Raw genomic sequence first — 15,626 nt, forward strand, 5'->3', positions numbered from 1 at the left:
ATTGCATCTGCCATTTCCTTATTATCTATTATCTCCCCATTCTCACTCTCTCTAGAGGACCAACACTCACTTTACTGTTTTCCTTTTTAAATACCTGTAGAAACTCTTGCTATCCATTTTTGCATTTCGAGCTAGCTTCCTCTCATACTCTAATTTCTTTTTCCTGATTAACCTTTATCATTCTCTGCCGTTCTTTATATTCTGACCAATCATCTGACCAGCCACTCATCTTTGTGCAATTATATGCCTTTACCTCAAGTTTGATACTTTTGTTAACTTCTTTAGTTAACCACAGATGGTGGGTCCTCCGCTTAGAATTTTTCTTTATAGTAGGAATATACTTATCTTGAGTATTTTGAAATATCCCCTTGAATGTCTGCTATGGCTTCTCTATGGATCTATCTCCTAGCCTAGTAACCCAATTCCACTTCAGTTAGCTCAGCTTTCATGCCCACGTAGTTGTCCTTATTGAAGTTTAAAATACTAGTCTTAGACTCTCTCTTCTCTCTTTCACACTGAATGTAAAGTTCAATCATATTGTGGTCGCTGCTACCTAGAGCGGCCTTTACATTATGGTCATTAATCTGGTCACATTATACAATATCAAGTCTATTATAACCTGCTGTCTGGTTCCAGAACGTGCTGCTCTAAGAAACTATCTCAAAAGCATTACATGAACTCCTCATCCAGGCTACTTTTGCCAATCTGATTTTTCCAGTTTACATGTAGATTAAAATCACCCATGATTACTGCCCTCCCTTTATCGCAGCCACCCAATATTTCTTCTATTCTTCGTCCTACATTATGGTTACTGTTAGGGGGCCTGTAGACCACTCCCACTAGTGGCTTCTTTCCCCTACTATTTCTCATCTCCACCCAAACTGATTTCTATATCCTGACTTCCTGAACCAAGGTCATCTCGAACGATTGCAGCAATGCCATCCTTGATTGAGTGCTACCCCTCCACCTTTACCTAACTTCCTATTCTTCTTGAACGTCACATACCCCTCAATATTCAGGACCCAATCCTTGTCATCCTGCAGCCATGTCTCCGTAATGGCTATCAGATCATATTTATTTACGTTAATGTGCGCTATTAGTTCATCTACTTTGTTATGAATGCTATGTGCATTCAGATACAGAGCCCTTAGTTTTGTCATCTTGTTATCTTTGTAACATCTAGTCTTGAGTGTTGGTGTGTTCTTGGGTTTTTTCCTCTGTCCCCGCCTGCCATTCTCTGACCTTCATTTCCCATATTACTATTCTGCTCTCCTGCATTAACTTTATCCCTTGGTTTGCTACATCTACCCAGTCTTGGTTCTCTTCCCCTGCCAAAGTGAACAACTTCACATTTTCCCATGTTATACTCCATCTGCCAGATTTTTGCCCACTCACTCAACCTATCTATATTGGTCTGTAACCTCATGTCCCCTTTGCAACATACTTTCCTACCTATCTGTCATCTGCAAATCTAGCTACCAGTACTGGCTGCTTTTTGTTTAACAAGGCTATTTACCTAACCAGGAGATTTTAAAGCATTTTTATTGGCCTCTAGTTAATGCTGTTTCCCACAAGTAGAAACATTCTCTCTGTATCCGCTATATCAAAACCTTTCATAATTTTAAAGACCTCCTATTAGGTCATCCCTCAGCCTTTTTACAAGAGAAAAAAAACCCAGCCTGCTCATCCTTTTTCTGATTATGTATGCCCATACATTTCTGGTTTCATCCTTATACATTTTCTTTGCACCCTTTCCAATGCCCATATAACCTTTTTATAATATGGCGATCAGAACTGCATGCAAATATTCGAAGTGCAGTCTAACCAAGGTTCGAGACAGGTTCAGCAAAACCTTCCCTACTTTTCAATTCTATTCCTCTAGAAATAAGGCCTAGTGCTTGGTGTGCTTTCTTTTTCCATGGCCTTGCTAACCTGTGGCACAACTTTTAATGATTAGTGTATTTATACTCCGAGATCCGTTTGTTCCTCTACCCCACCTGGACTCGCACCTTCCAAGTAATAAGTGACCTCCCTATGCTTCCTGCCAAAATGTACTCACTCGCATTTATCGGCATTGAACTTAATTTGCCAATCATTTGCCTATTCTGTATGTTTATGAATATCGACCTGTAATTTGTTGCTGTCCTCAGTATTGACTATTCCATTCCACTGCCACCACCACCCCCTTTCTCCCCCCCCCCCCCCCCCCCCCCAATTTGGTGGTGTCCACAAATTCAGAAATTGTTTTTGATTACAAAGTCTAAATCATAATGTTGTAAAACGTGAACAGCAATGGTCCCAGCACTGATCCTTGTGTAGTATCACTTCCCATCTTCTGCCACTTCGAATTGCTACACTTTACTCTCACCCTCTTTGCTTTCTGTCTTCAAGCCAGCTAGCAATCCATTCTGCCACTTGTTCCCTGACTTCTCTTTCTCTGACCTCATTCTTTAGTCATTTTTGGGCACCTTTATTGAAGGCCTTTTGAAAATCCAATAAATTATATCTACTGCACTATCACTGTCTACTCTGTTACCTCCTTTTAAAAAAAAAAAAATCAATAAGGTTGGTCAAGCACGATTATCCCTTTTGAACTCCATGCTGACCATTCATTATTATATTTTTCTTCTCTAGATGTTCTTCTATTCTACCCATTAGTAGGGATTCCAATATTTTTCCTACCACCAATGTTAAGTTATAATGGTCTATAATTCTCTGGGCATGTTCTTTTAATATAGGAATTGCATTAGCTATCTGCCAGTCCTCTGGCACTATACCTTTTTCTGACGAATTATTAAATATGTATAGTAAAGCCTCTGCTATCTGTTCCCTAGGTTTTTTAAAAATGCGTGGATGCAATCCATTTGGACCAGAGGCTTTATCCTCCTTTGAGTTTGATTAGTTTATTTAATACATCCTTTTTTCTTAAATGCATTTATCTCCCTTACTCATCTCATCATTCAATGTCGTGCCTACCTGTTCTATCTCCCTGATAAATACAGATGGCAGAAATAATTATTTTGCTTCAATCATTTCCTGTGGTATTATCCTGTCTATCCCTTAATGGTCCTATTCCCATTTCAGCCTGCTTTTTTTTTTCTTGATGTACGTGTAAAATATTTTACTATCTTGTTTTGTTCTTTTGATAATTTCATAATTCCTCTTTGGTTTCCTAATTGTTTTTTGACTTCTTTCTTAGTCTCTTCATATTCTGTCTTCTGTCTATGTACTTAATGTATACCTCTTTCCTAACTCTCAATTGTTCCCTTGTGTCTTTATTCATCCATGGAGTCTCATTAGTGTTTAGTTTGTTCTTTTCTTTCAGCGTAATATATTTTTCCTTAACTCTGAACACTGTTTTTAAATGCTACCCGTTGTTCTACATCATTGTTTGCTAAAATTGTTTCCTGTTTTATTTTCCCGGGTTCTATTCTCAGCCCCTCAAAATCAGCTTTTCTGCAATCTATTAAACCCAGTTTTCATCATACTTATGTCCTTCTCTGTTATCTTTAAAGTGTATTATGGTCACTATTAGCTAAATGTTCCCCTACTTTTATTTTCCTTGTCTGCAGTGGTGCATTTTACATCTTGGTTTAGAAAGGAGTCCTGTACACATTGTAGGCACTCCATTCCCTTATCCTTTTACCTACCTCCTCTGTCCAGTTCACATTAGGATAGTTGAAATCCGCCATGATGATGATTCTATGTTTTTTACTCAGTTCCCTAATTTGTCTGCATATTTCTTGCTCCATCTCCCTTCCACTATTAAGTGGACTGTCGACTACGCCTATTTAGTTTTTATCTTTTTATCTCTATCCATATGGATTTGACTTTTTTTGTCTTGCTGAGCTGTGTCCCTTTTTTCTACTGCTATTATGTTATCCCAATAAGTACAGTGTTTCCACCTACTCTTGCTCTCTCTCTCTCTCTTTCTCCCTTTTTTTTCTAAAGTTATATTCTGCAATGTTTAATTCCCAGTCCTGATATTTCTGTAGCCGTGTCTCTGTAATCCCTACTATGTCTAGTTCCTCCTAATGCATGATTGCTTTCAGCTCCCCTGATTCATTATGGATACTTAACTCATTTTTAAAAAGATTTCCTCTCACTTTTATATTTAACCATCTTTTGGACTCCTATAACTATTGCCATCAATGTCCTCCCTTACTTTATTATTTTCTTTGCTCTCTTTCCCTTTTATTTACATGTAGGCTGCTTACATTTGGCCTGCAGTTAGAACTTCAGGTGCCTTATTTTAGAAGAATGTTCAGGTCATTGAGCAGATATAAGTGAGACGTACTAAAATGCCAGGGATGATGGGCTTTAGATATGAATAGACATTTCATTAGAACAAAGACGGTTAAGAGGAGTAAAAAGCAAAATACAGCAGGTGCTAAAAATCTGAAACAAAACTAGAAAATGTTAAACACTCCATGTCAGTCAGTATCTTTAAAGAGAATGGATGTGTTAGCATTTGTGGCCTAGATCCTTTCAGAACTGTAAGAAATTACAGCTGAAGAACTTTAAAAACAAACCAGACAAAGTGGGGGGGAAGGCTTGCAGAGAGTGCTGTTCCTCAAGTCTGTGTTGAGCTTAATTGGAACAGTGAAGAAGGCCAAAAGACAGAGGTCAAATGGTAGTAGGACAAGTAACTGAATTGACAAGTGACAGGAAGCTTGAGCTGTACTTGTGAACAGAACAGGGGTTTGGTAAAGTAGTCACTAAATCTGTGTTTGTCTCCAGCAAGATTTATGGGGCTTTGCTGATAAATGGGGGCAACAATTTCTACTGTTTTAGCCATTAATTACAGGGCAAAAAATGGTATCCTGTGCTGTTGGATTCTGATTTCTTCAATGCTGAAGTATCATTCTGCACCAGTCGTCTTTCTGAGAGTGGTGGTGACTAGGCAGTTTGGAGGTATAACATTGGGTTGACTAATGGTGCACTTAGTGAAAGCCTTTGAGTTTGTAATTTCATACTTTATTTGGGCAGCAAAGTATTCGTAACTATATGCAAATTTCATCAGCTCAACAGTTGCCTTTTCTATTTCAAAACTTATAAAATCTCATAACAGATGCATGCACTTAAAATACTTGGAGATTATATCTGATGATTTGAGGCACTTGTACAGCAATTTTTTTTTCTTTTCTTGATAGTTGTGGGTGAAGATAGTTGATGGACAGCTCCAGGATACAACCCGTTCAGATCTTTTTGAGTATATTGTGGATTTTCTCAGTTTCTGTTCTAACCATGAACTGGTGTGGAAGTATGCAGACTGGGCCTTGCAGAAAAATGAAGAGGTTTGCTCTTTTCATTTCATTGATGCAGACACTACATGAGTTGTCATTTGTCTTACATTTATTGCTGTTTTGCAATCTGGCCTCGTCTAAAACTTTGCCCAATGTACAAACAGCAAGTGTCCCTATGATAGTTTACAAATGCAACTTTATTTTAATTTATACATATGTAATTTTTTAAAATCTGTAACAATTAATTTGTGGACTAATCTTGCAGCACAAGTTAAACATGTTACTTTTATTCACAGGTATAGCTTAAAAATAAGGACATTTCTATTAATTACCAACAGGAGCAGTATATTAGAAAAAATGGTGCAAGTTCCTATTGGCTGCATGAAATAAAGGTTTAAAAACATAATGATTTTTTGTTTGAAAACCAAAGAATCTCTTCAGTGTGTGAATCTGTTTTATACAAGTGTATAGCAAGTTTTTTTTAATAAAAATCACAACCTGTTTATTCGAAAATTTATAATTAAGCACCAACTGGCTTGGTAATTAGTGCTGAATAAATCTGTTGTGGAACACTTTATTTTCATCAGAAGGTATTTTTTTTTAAAAAACTACCTTGTGTGAACAAATTGTAAATTGTATACATCTGAGCCAGATAGACGAGCTCTGGGGAACTGAACCTGCGACTGTCATTTGAGTTCATCTTGGACTGAATTTTTGTCCAGCTGAGTAAACCTGCTCACACATGGGGGTGAGGAGGAGAGAAAGAGGTCTTGTTTATTTTCTGTAATACATAGGCCTGGATTTTGTGCTTCACAGCCCTTCCTGCCCCGGACTAAATTTTGGTGGAGGTGGGATGTTGACAGGAACGCCCCCACCACCATCCCACCCAATTTTATGCTCTCCCCACCTCCAAACCTGCTGCAGGGGAGAGCATAAACAGAGTCATAGAGCGATACAGCACCGAAACAGGCCCTTCGGCTCACTGAGTTCGCGCATCAACCACCCATTTATACTATTCCTACATTAATCCCATTTTCCCTCTCACATCCCCACCTTCCCTCAATTCTCCTACCACCTACCTACACTAGGGGCAATTTAAAAAGGTAAATTGGCCAATCAACCTGCAAGTCTTTGGCATGTGGGAGGAAACTGGAGCACCTGGAGGAAACCCACGCAGTCACAGGGAGAAGTTGCAAACTCCACACAGGCAGTACCCAGAACCGAACCCGGGTTGCTGGAGCTGTGAGGCTACGGTGCTAACCACTGCGCCACCCCCCCATAACCTGTCAACCAATTGTGTGCTTAGATTTATATGATTAGATTTGAGAAATTCCCAAGGCTTGTGTCCTGTGCTAAATCAGCAGAAACCTGACGGCCAGTAAAAAGTGTTCAGGATGAGGCAAGTTAAGAATCCTTCGTGATATAATTGTCATTTTGTTATTGTGGTATAGGTTGGCATCCAGATTTTCACAAGGCGGCCTTTGGATGAAAACGAGACAAGTCGTATGAATCCGGATGACATTGTCAACTATCTTCACAAGTACAAGAAAGCTGTTGTTGTATACTTGGAACACTTGGTATTTGAGAGAAGTATTCAGGTAAATCTTCAGCAAACTTATTTATTTGAACATGAAAAATGGAAATGGAAAAATATGACCCAATATTTACAATTCATAAATGTGGGACATAATGTTCTTTCTGTGGGAAAACCCAAGATTTTAAAAATACAACGTGCAACTTTGTTTTTATGCTGGAATATTTATACTATGCAAACACTCAATATCAACCTGGAGCTTTAATCATAGAAAGCTGAATGGTCCTGTTATCCTTTTCTGCCAGATTGAGCAGCTGTCACTCTTAAAGTAACTTTTAATGGAAAACATTTCTTTAATTTAGAAATGTAATGCTAAAAGTTGCCTTGTAGCATAGTTAATCACAGAGAAGGATGCCATTTGACCCTGCTGGACATCCTGAATAGTCATAGTCTCATACTCTACTCTCCCCAACATCCCACCCCAACATTCAACTGTTAAACAATTCAATGGATCATTTTAGTTACTCTACCTAGAAGGTACATTCCATTTGTTGATCACTGTTTGAAGAAATTTCTGACATCAATCTGAAATATTCCCTTCAGTACTTTGAATCTGAGTCCCCGTGTTCTATTGTCGTATTTGAGGTAATGTTCCGGAACTAATTTATTAAGCTGAATTCATTCCAACATTTACATATTTTGTCTAATTCATGCTGTAGTTCCAGATTTGCCTCCTTATATTCAACTGCCCATCCTTGATTGCTATGTATATTGCTGTGGTCACAGTTCTAATTGTCCAAATCTGGCTTGATAATATAAGAATATACGGAACCAGAAAATACCATTGTGGTCCATCTGGCTACTCGATGGCTCTTGAACTCTATATCAAATTCCTGTTACAAATTTTTATTTCCTGTTTTTATTATTGGAGTGAATTATCCTTGATCTATTTGTATCTACAGAAGGAGAAGTACCACACTCATTTGGCTGTATTGTACCTGGATAAAGTTCTAGAATTGCACTCCCAGGCAGGGAGTGTTTCAGAAGAACTAACTTCAGCACGTCACAGTCTCAAGAACCTGCTCCAACACTCTAGTCTTTATAGAGTTCATCTTTTGCTAGGTAAATCCTGCCAACATACTGCTGTAAGTTCAACACTTTAAAGCAATGCAAAGTACAGCATGTAATATTTAGATTGGCATTATTGGCTTGAAAGATCTATTTTTATAGCCAATGCTTTCATTGCATAAAAGAAGAAAAAGCTTAGTTCTTTTACCCTTGTTCCTTTCAACTAAGTGCTAGATTAAACTGAGTCTTTTGGCAAGAGCCATTCATTTGTTTTTCAGGCCTTAGACCCACAGTTTTCAGTTATCCTTTTTGGTAGTGAGCTGTTGACTGCTCCTGGAAGGCCAGCAAGTACCTCCTATATGGGTTAATGTGAACTGACATCTAGGTTTCCCTTGACTGTTGATCAGGAAATCTCTGAATAAGAGAAATCTTTGCAGACAGTGGTCCCATCTATTGAATTCCTCTCAAGCTGCTGCCAGCATCTTGAGCATTTGTTTGGAGAGAATCGGCTTTTTCTGTGCACCACTGTATTGTTTGTATAACTGACTATCTCAAATATAATATCCTTAGTTGGGTTTTGAAAAGTAATCATTTAACACTGACTATGTTGTTTATAAGAATAGAAAGTTAGCATTTTGTTAATGTGGAATCTAATATGTATTTTCCCTTTCCCTCATTGCAGGTAAAATTAAAGACACTGATCTCTACATGGAACGTGCAATATTACATGGAAAGCTGGAAGAGCATGATAAAGCTCTTGAAATCCTGGTTCACAAGTTAAAGGATTTCCAAGCAGCTGAAGATTACTGTTCGTGGAATTCTAATGGCAAGGACCCTTCATGTCGACAGAAACTCTTCCACAAGCTGTTAGCACTTTACCTGCACCCAGGTGTCACCAGTGATGTGTTAGCAATGGCTGGTGTGGACCTTCTAAATAACCGTGCTGTTGAGTTTGATGCAGTTCGCGTTTTACAGCTAGTTCCAGAGAATTGGTCAATACAACTGCTTTCACCATTCCTAACTAGGGCAATGCGAGGGAGCTTTCATTCCAAATGCACAGCAGAGCTTTCATCAGGCTTGGCAAGATCCGAAAACTTAATTTGTAAATATGCAAAGGTGGGTAGCTTTCAGTAGAAGGAAGCATTGCACTTAAATTACTGACATTTATTTTCAATCTTCCATGTATTAGTTTAATTTTTTTACTTCACCTATCAAATGCTATGAATAGAATTATTCTAAATTTTTATTTACATTCCTATATTAAGGTAATAACGAAATAGAACGTGTAATCTCTAGCTTGTATACCTATGTCGTCCTTTTTATCTTGGTTATACTGTTCTATAGCGCTTTTGGTTTAATATAATTGAAAGCTTCAGAACAAATGTATTTGTATGGTGGTGTTTTATTTATATTGATGTGCTTCTGTATTGTTCCTAAAGAGCTTGGGCTAATCTTGCCAACCTCTTTCCTGTCTTGCTGTCTCCTTTCACTACTGACTCCATGGACTTTGCCAGCAGATCAATAATTACAGCCACTCTGCATCTCCTTCCATAATGGCCACTTGCAAATAAGGTCGTTGCCATTTGCCGCCTTTAAAATTGATGATTGCATTGACATTATTAATGCATAACTGCATTGATGGAAATTTGGCTTATGGGTGACAGCATCTTGTCTCTTGCTGAACCCTATGTCCCTGGGTACTTTCCAGCACCTTGCACACCGAAACCACCACAGTGGTCCTTATCACATCTCATCATGGTGTCTCCTTCCTATTCCTCATGCACCATTTTTTTGAGCACCTCGCTTTGTTCCACTCTCAACACTCCTTTTAAAATCTTTGTTCTCGGCCCACCCAAGCCCCACCCTGAGTTTTTTTTTTGATATCCTCATTTTCTGCGATGACTTATTTGTAATTTCAGTCCACCTCAACTCAACTCGCCCCCTCTCTCTCCTCTGATCTCACTACTCTCCTGTCTTCCCTTAACCTCTTGCTGCACTTGAACACTCCCACTGATATTCACCCTTCACCTTTCTATCTCATGTCCTCTGTATTCTGTGTTTCAATCACAGACAAGCCAGCTCTGATCACCTCCCTGTATCCCTCGCCATTCATATCCCATTTCTTTCTCTGTCTGCCCTGGAAAAAAAGCTTCCATCCACCCCCCGACCCTCAACGATCTCAACTTTGGCCCTCTGTTCAGCTGAACAAACAAAAAGTCAGCATAGACTTGTGAAGGGTTGGTCATGTGTAACTATTTTAGTTCAATTTTGTGCGGAGGTTACTATTGGGGTGGATAGGAAAGTGTCTATATGGACTTCCAGAAGGCATTTGATGAGGTTCCACATAGGATTATTAGTAAAACAACAATTGGAAGTAACCTTGTGATATGGGTTTGCATTTGGGAGTTGGGAACAGACTGGGGATAATGGGAATATTCTGATTGAGGGATGTGACCAGTGACATTCTCCTGGGATCTGTACTGGGGCATCAGTTTTACACCTATATATATTAATGACCTGGATGACGGGATAGTGTTGCATATCCAAATTTGCAGATGACAAATTTGGAAATACAGTAAGTTGTGTAGATGGGAACAGGAAGCTGCAAAGGAACATGGATTAGGTGAGTGGGGGAAAAATTGCAGGTCCACTTTGGATCCAAGAAAGGCAAATAAGAATATTTTCTTGATGGTTCAAGACTAGCAACTGAGGAGGAACAAAGGAATTTAGGTGTCCAAAGCACAAAAAGCCAGTGTACAGGTGCAAAATATAATCAAAAAGGCTAATCGCATATTGGCCTTTCTGTCAAGGAGACTTGAAAAGACAGGGGAGGAAACTGTGCTTTAATTGAGCAGAGCCTTGGTCAAACCCCATCTGTAGTACAACCAGTTTGGGCACCATACCTCTGGAAGATATATTGGCCTTGGAAAGGGGTGCAATGCAGATTCACTAAAATGATACCTGGCCTTAAAGGGTTAAACTATGGCAACAAGTTGCATAAACTTGACTTGTATTCTTTTTTTGAGTTTAGGAGGTCAAATGGGGTGTTTGATATGAAAAAGAAGAATTTGCATTTTACGTGGCACCTTTCACACCCACGGGACGAGCTGTTGAATTACTTATTGTTATTTAGGGAAAGCAAAAGTCAATTGGCACACAGCAAGGTCCCACAAACAACATTTACTTAACAACCAGATAATCTGTTTGAGATGTTGGTTGAGGAATAAATAATGGTCAGGAGAACTCCTCTACTGCTCTTCAGATAGTGCCAAGGGATCTTTTGCATCCACCTGAGATGGCAGATGGCCTTGGTTTAATATCTCGTCTGAAAGATAACACCTCTGACAGTGCACCGCTCCCTCAGTACTGTACTATAGTGTCAGCCTAAATGATGTGTTCAGGTCTACCCAACAATGGGGGAAATTGCCCAGCTATGTCCTGTCCACAAAAAGCAGGATAAATCCAATCCAGCCAAATACCGTCTAATCAGTCTACTCTCAATCATCAGCAAAATGATGGAAGGTGTTGCTGACATTGCTATTAAGCAGCATTTACTCAATAATAACCTACCCTCTAATGCTTAGTTTGGGTTCTGCCGGGATCACTCAGCTCCAGACCTCATTAGCCTTGGTCCAACAATGGACAAAAGAGCTGAATTCCAGAGACTGCCTTTGACATTAGGGCAGCAACAGTGAACAAACGGTGGTATATTTCAAAGTCAGGTTGATGTGTGGCTTGGAGGGGAACTTGCAACATCCTTGGGGTTACCATTGTCCAGAAACCTAACTGAACCAGTCATATAAGTAGTGTGGCTACAAGAGCAGGGCAAAGGCTGGGAATTCTGTGGCGAGTAACTCTCCACCTGACTCCCAAAGCCTGTCCTGCATCTACAAGGCATAAGTCAGGAGTGTGATGGAATACTCTCCTTTTTTCCTGGATGAGTGCAGCTCCAACACCACTTGAAGCTCAGCACCATCCAGGAGAAAGCAACCCACTTGATCGGTACCCCATTCAGCATCTTAAGCATTCACTCCTGGCATCACCTGTGCTCTTGTGCCAGCAGTGTGTACCATCTATAAGATGCACTGAAGCAACTTTGACAGCACCTTCCAAAACCCCCTGCCCCCCCCCCCCCCCCACCTAGTAGGGGCATGGGTACACCACCACCTGCAAATTCTCCAGGTTGCATGCCATGCTGACTTGGTACTATATCACCATTCCTTCACTGTCGTTGGGTCAAAATCCTGGAACTTTCTCCCTAACAGCAATGTGGGAGTACCTACATCACATGGACTGCAGCAGTTCAAGAAGGCAGTTCGGCAGCACCTGCTCAAGGGCAATTAGGAATGGGCAATAAATGCTGGCCTAGCCAGCAATACATGCATCCCAAGAACAAATTTTTAAAAAGTCACATGAATGCACAACCTTTTGATGGGAGTGCTACCACTGAGTCAAAGTTGACACAATTCACAATATTTCTATATTTTCTTATTCCTATTCAGACCTCTATTTCCATATTTCTGTCAATCTGCTCAATTTCTTCCTCAGCCTCACTTTTGATGTCCAGCAAAATTCATTCCCCCACCCCCCCTCTCTCACATGGTTGTTTGCCCCTGGTATGGCATAGAAAGAGATTATTTCCTCTACTGGGTGAATCCAGATCAAGGGAGTACAATTATAAACTTAGAACTAGGCTAATCAGGTGAAATCAGGAAGCAGTTTTTTTTTTTTACTCAGTGTATTGGAACTTTCTCTCAAGTCTGTAGCTGATGGATTATTTGAAATTTTCAAGACTGTGATTGATAAATTTTTGTTTGGTAAGGGTACCGGGGATCTAAATCAAAGGAATTGATGCAGTTCAACCATGAGTGAACATAATGATGGAACAAGCTTGAGAAGCTGAAAGGTCGACTGCTATTTCATATTCCTGTTGACCTGCTTAATTATTCCCTCACCTCGGCTTTTGATGCCCAGTAAATTCCTTCCTGTCTCTCCCATCCTGGTTGTTACTCCCACTGTGACGTATCTGATGCATAACTGGGATAGCTATTTATCACCAGATCTGGCTGGAACACGTCAAGTGCTATACTGTCCTTTGCAAAACTGCTCACTACTCCAGGATTATTCTGGAAAGCAAAGATAACTTGATGTTTTTCTCCTCTACTATCTCCTTGCCACACTCCACCCCCCCCACCCCTTCCACTGTCATCTTCAAGTGTGAGGAGCTCTTAGACTTCTTTATCACCAAGGCTCGCCTCCCCTTGCTCACCAAATGAAACCTCCCCCAGCCCTAGCTCTGAACCTGTCTCCTTAGTTTCTCTCCTATTTCACCTCTCGGTGCACATCTTTTCCACGAGTCCCACCTCCTGCTCTCAATCCCATTCACACTAAACTAATAACCACACAGTTTCCCTTCCTGCCTAACATACTAGCTGACATTGTAAATGGTTTTCTCTTCTTGGGTGCCATCACCTTCTTAAAATACCAATCCTTGACCCTTCTTGCAATTTATCACCTCATCTCAACCACCATTTCCTGTCAAGTCCTTTTAAATATGTTGTTGCCTCCCAAACCTGTGCCTATCTTTATATATCAAATCCATGTTCAAATCTCTTCAATTGGATTTCTGTCCCTGCCAAAGCACTGAAATGGCCCGAAACAAAGTCGCATGATATTTCTGGTGACTATGACCATGGTGCACTCGACCTCCTCATCCTTCTCAACCTCCTCTGCAGCTTTTGATAAAGTTGACCATGCCATTCTCCAGTGTCTCTCCAAGCTGAGTGGCACTGCCCATACTTTGACCTCCTAACATAGCCTATCTTTGCCCCTATTTTAGCTGATCACTGAAACCCTCATCCATATTTTGTATCCTCAAGACCTGTCTATTCTAATGCACTCCTGCCTGGCCTCCCACATTTCAACTTTCAGCTCATCCAATACTCTGCTCTCTGTACCCTAAATTGCACCAATTCTCACACCTGTCACTCCTGTGCACACTGACCTTTATTAGCTTCTGGTCTGCACAGCATCTCCAATTTAAAATTGTCAACCTCTTGTTAAAATTCCTTCGCTGCCTTATTCCTTCTCTCTAATGTCCTCCAGCCGTACAACCCTCCAAGAACTCTGCGATCCTCCAACTCTGACTTCTTAGGCATCCCTCATTGGCAGTTATGCCTTCAGGCATCTTGGCACAAAGCTCTACAATTTCCTCCCAAACCTCTGCACCTCTCATCCTGGCTGTTTAACCCCGTTTTTGACATCCTGGTTTTAATAGATCCTTCTTTGTCTAGTTGTCAGTTTTTGACTGATTATATTTCTGTCAAAGACCTTGGAACATCTTCCTACATTAAAAATGCCAAATAAATTTTTTTAAAATGTTGAATTTGGGGATGAACCAGGTAAATTAGCCAGGTTTTAATTTTCTTCAATGCTATCTCCCATATTTTCTTTAGTCCAAGAAAATTTGTATTGCACAGTAACTACAAACTCCTCCTCCTCCTGTCCCCGGATTATTTAACAGCAGATCCCAAGTTTACACACTTAAATCTGTCATAAATGTCATATATACCAATAAATTATTTTTTCCACCAGCTTTAAAATGATCACTGATAGTTAAGATCAATGTTCCTCTAATTGTTCTTTGTGTGCTGCCTGTTTATTGCACTGTGCGGTACATTCAAGATTGCTGCACAGTCACGCACATGCACATCTTAGAGGAAATGTTGGTTGTGCAAAGCCTGTTTATTGTACTGCCTGGTATGTGCCCGATTTGCTGCATGGCCATGCACCCTTGCAGCCTGGAGGGAACATTGGTTAAGATGAATCAAGTATTCTAGGATTGTATTGTAAAAAGAGTTAAAATGTACCTGGTAAGTGACCTTATTTTAGTATCTGTTTGTTCTATTTGGCTCTGCTCAGAAAGACCTCTGTATTCCACCAAAATGCCGTCTAGTTGTGGTGAAATAGTGTATAGCTCCAATGATGAGGCAATGGCATCAATACCTGTGAGACCACTTGAGGAACTTTACCCTGCTTTTACTTTTTTCCCCTTTCACGCCTGTGCATGATTTCCCATTTTATAACATTATGGATGTATTTTGGTTAAGAATTTAAAAAAAAATTTCATCCTTTTCTTTGCTTGGACTGATAAAGGAGAGTATGCACACAAACTGCTTTTGAGTCACTGGTGTTTCTTGGAGTTTACCAAGAAGTGCCAGAAATTGTTCTAAATTTCTTCCTCACCCAATAATATCAGAAATAGAAGCAGGAGTAGGCTATTTGGCCCCTCACCTGCTCTGCCATTCCATAAGATCATGGCTGATTTGATTTGTGGCCTTAATTCCATTTGCCTGTCAGGCCCCCCACCCCCCAATAACCCTTGACACTCTCTTGTAGATCAAAAATCTGTCTAACTCAACCTTGAATATATTCAATGACCCAGCCTCTACCACTTTTCCTCTATCTGGGTGCTATCACAGATTCAACCCAGTACCTTTTTGTTTTGTGTGTCTTTAAACCAGTATCCACTATTGTGCAAATAATTAAAGCATCAAAGTTCCTGGAATAAGTACCATCAACAATTGTCCCAGATCAATTTTAAACAAACGACAAGAAAATGTCATATGTAAGTCCTGTTCTTAAAAACTGTTTGTGGCAGGACTGGCATAGAAGCACTCTCTCGCTGTTATGCTATGGGATTAAAGAATAGGAAGGAGTGGCTGAAAAGACAGGATGCCTATAGCTCTACCTTAGAAATATCTGGAACGTGGTGTTGC

At 40.0% G+C, this 15,626-nt stretch overlaps 1 protein-coding gene across 3 annotated transcripts in view; it reads left to right on the forward strand.

Annotated features, from left to right (window-relative positions):
- Positions 1 to 15,626, forward strand: part of tgfbrap1 (transforming growth factor, beta receptor associated protein 1) — a 76,402-nt gene that overhangs the window by 54,370 nt on the left and 6,406 nt on the right. For 2 of the 3 annotated variants that reach the window (XM_068033818.1, XM_068033819.1), the window contains exons 8-11: positions 5,154 to 5,297; positions 6,698 to 6,844; positions 7,743 to 7,902; positions 8,531 to 8,964. In XM_068033818.1, coding sequence (XP_067889919.1) covers positions 5,154 to 5,297; positions 6,698 to 6,844; positions 7,743 to 7,902; positions 8,531 to 8,964 — 885 coding nt within the window. Of the gene's footprint in view, positions 1 to 5,153; positions 5,298 to 6,697; positions 6,845 to 7,742; positions 7,926 to 8,530; positions 8,965 to 15,626 lie in introns of those variants that run through there. The other variant, XM_068033820.1, reaches the window with a different exon arrangement.

Source organism: Heterodontus francisci, chromosome 6, assembly GCF_036365525.1.
Source record: "Heterodontus francisci isolate sHetFra1 chromosome 6, sHetFra1.hap1, whole genome shotgun sequence".
NCBI lineage: Eukaryota > Metazoa > Chordata > Chondrichthyes > Heterodontiformes > Heterodontidae > Heterodontus > Heterodontus francisci.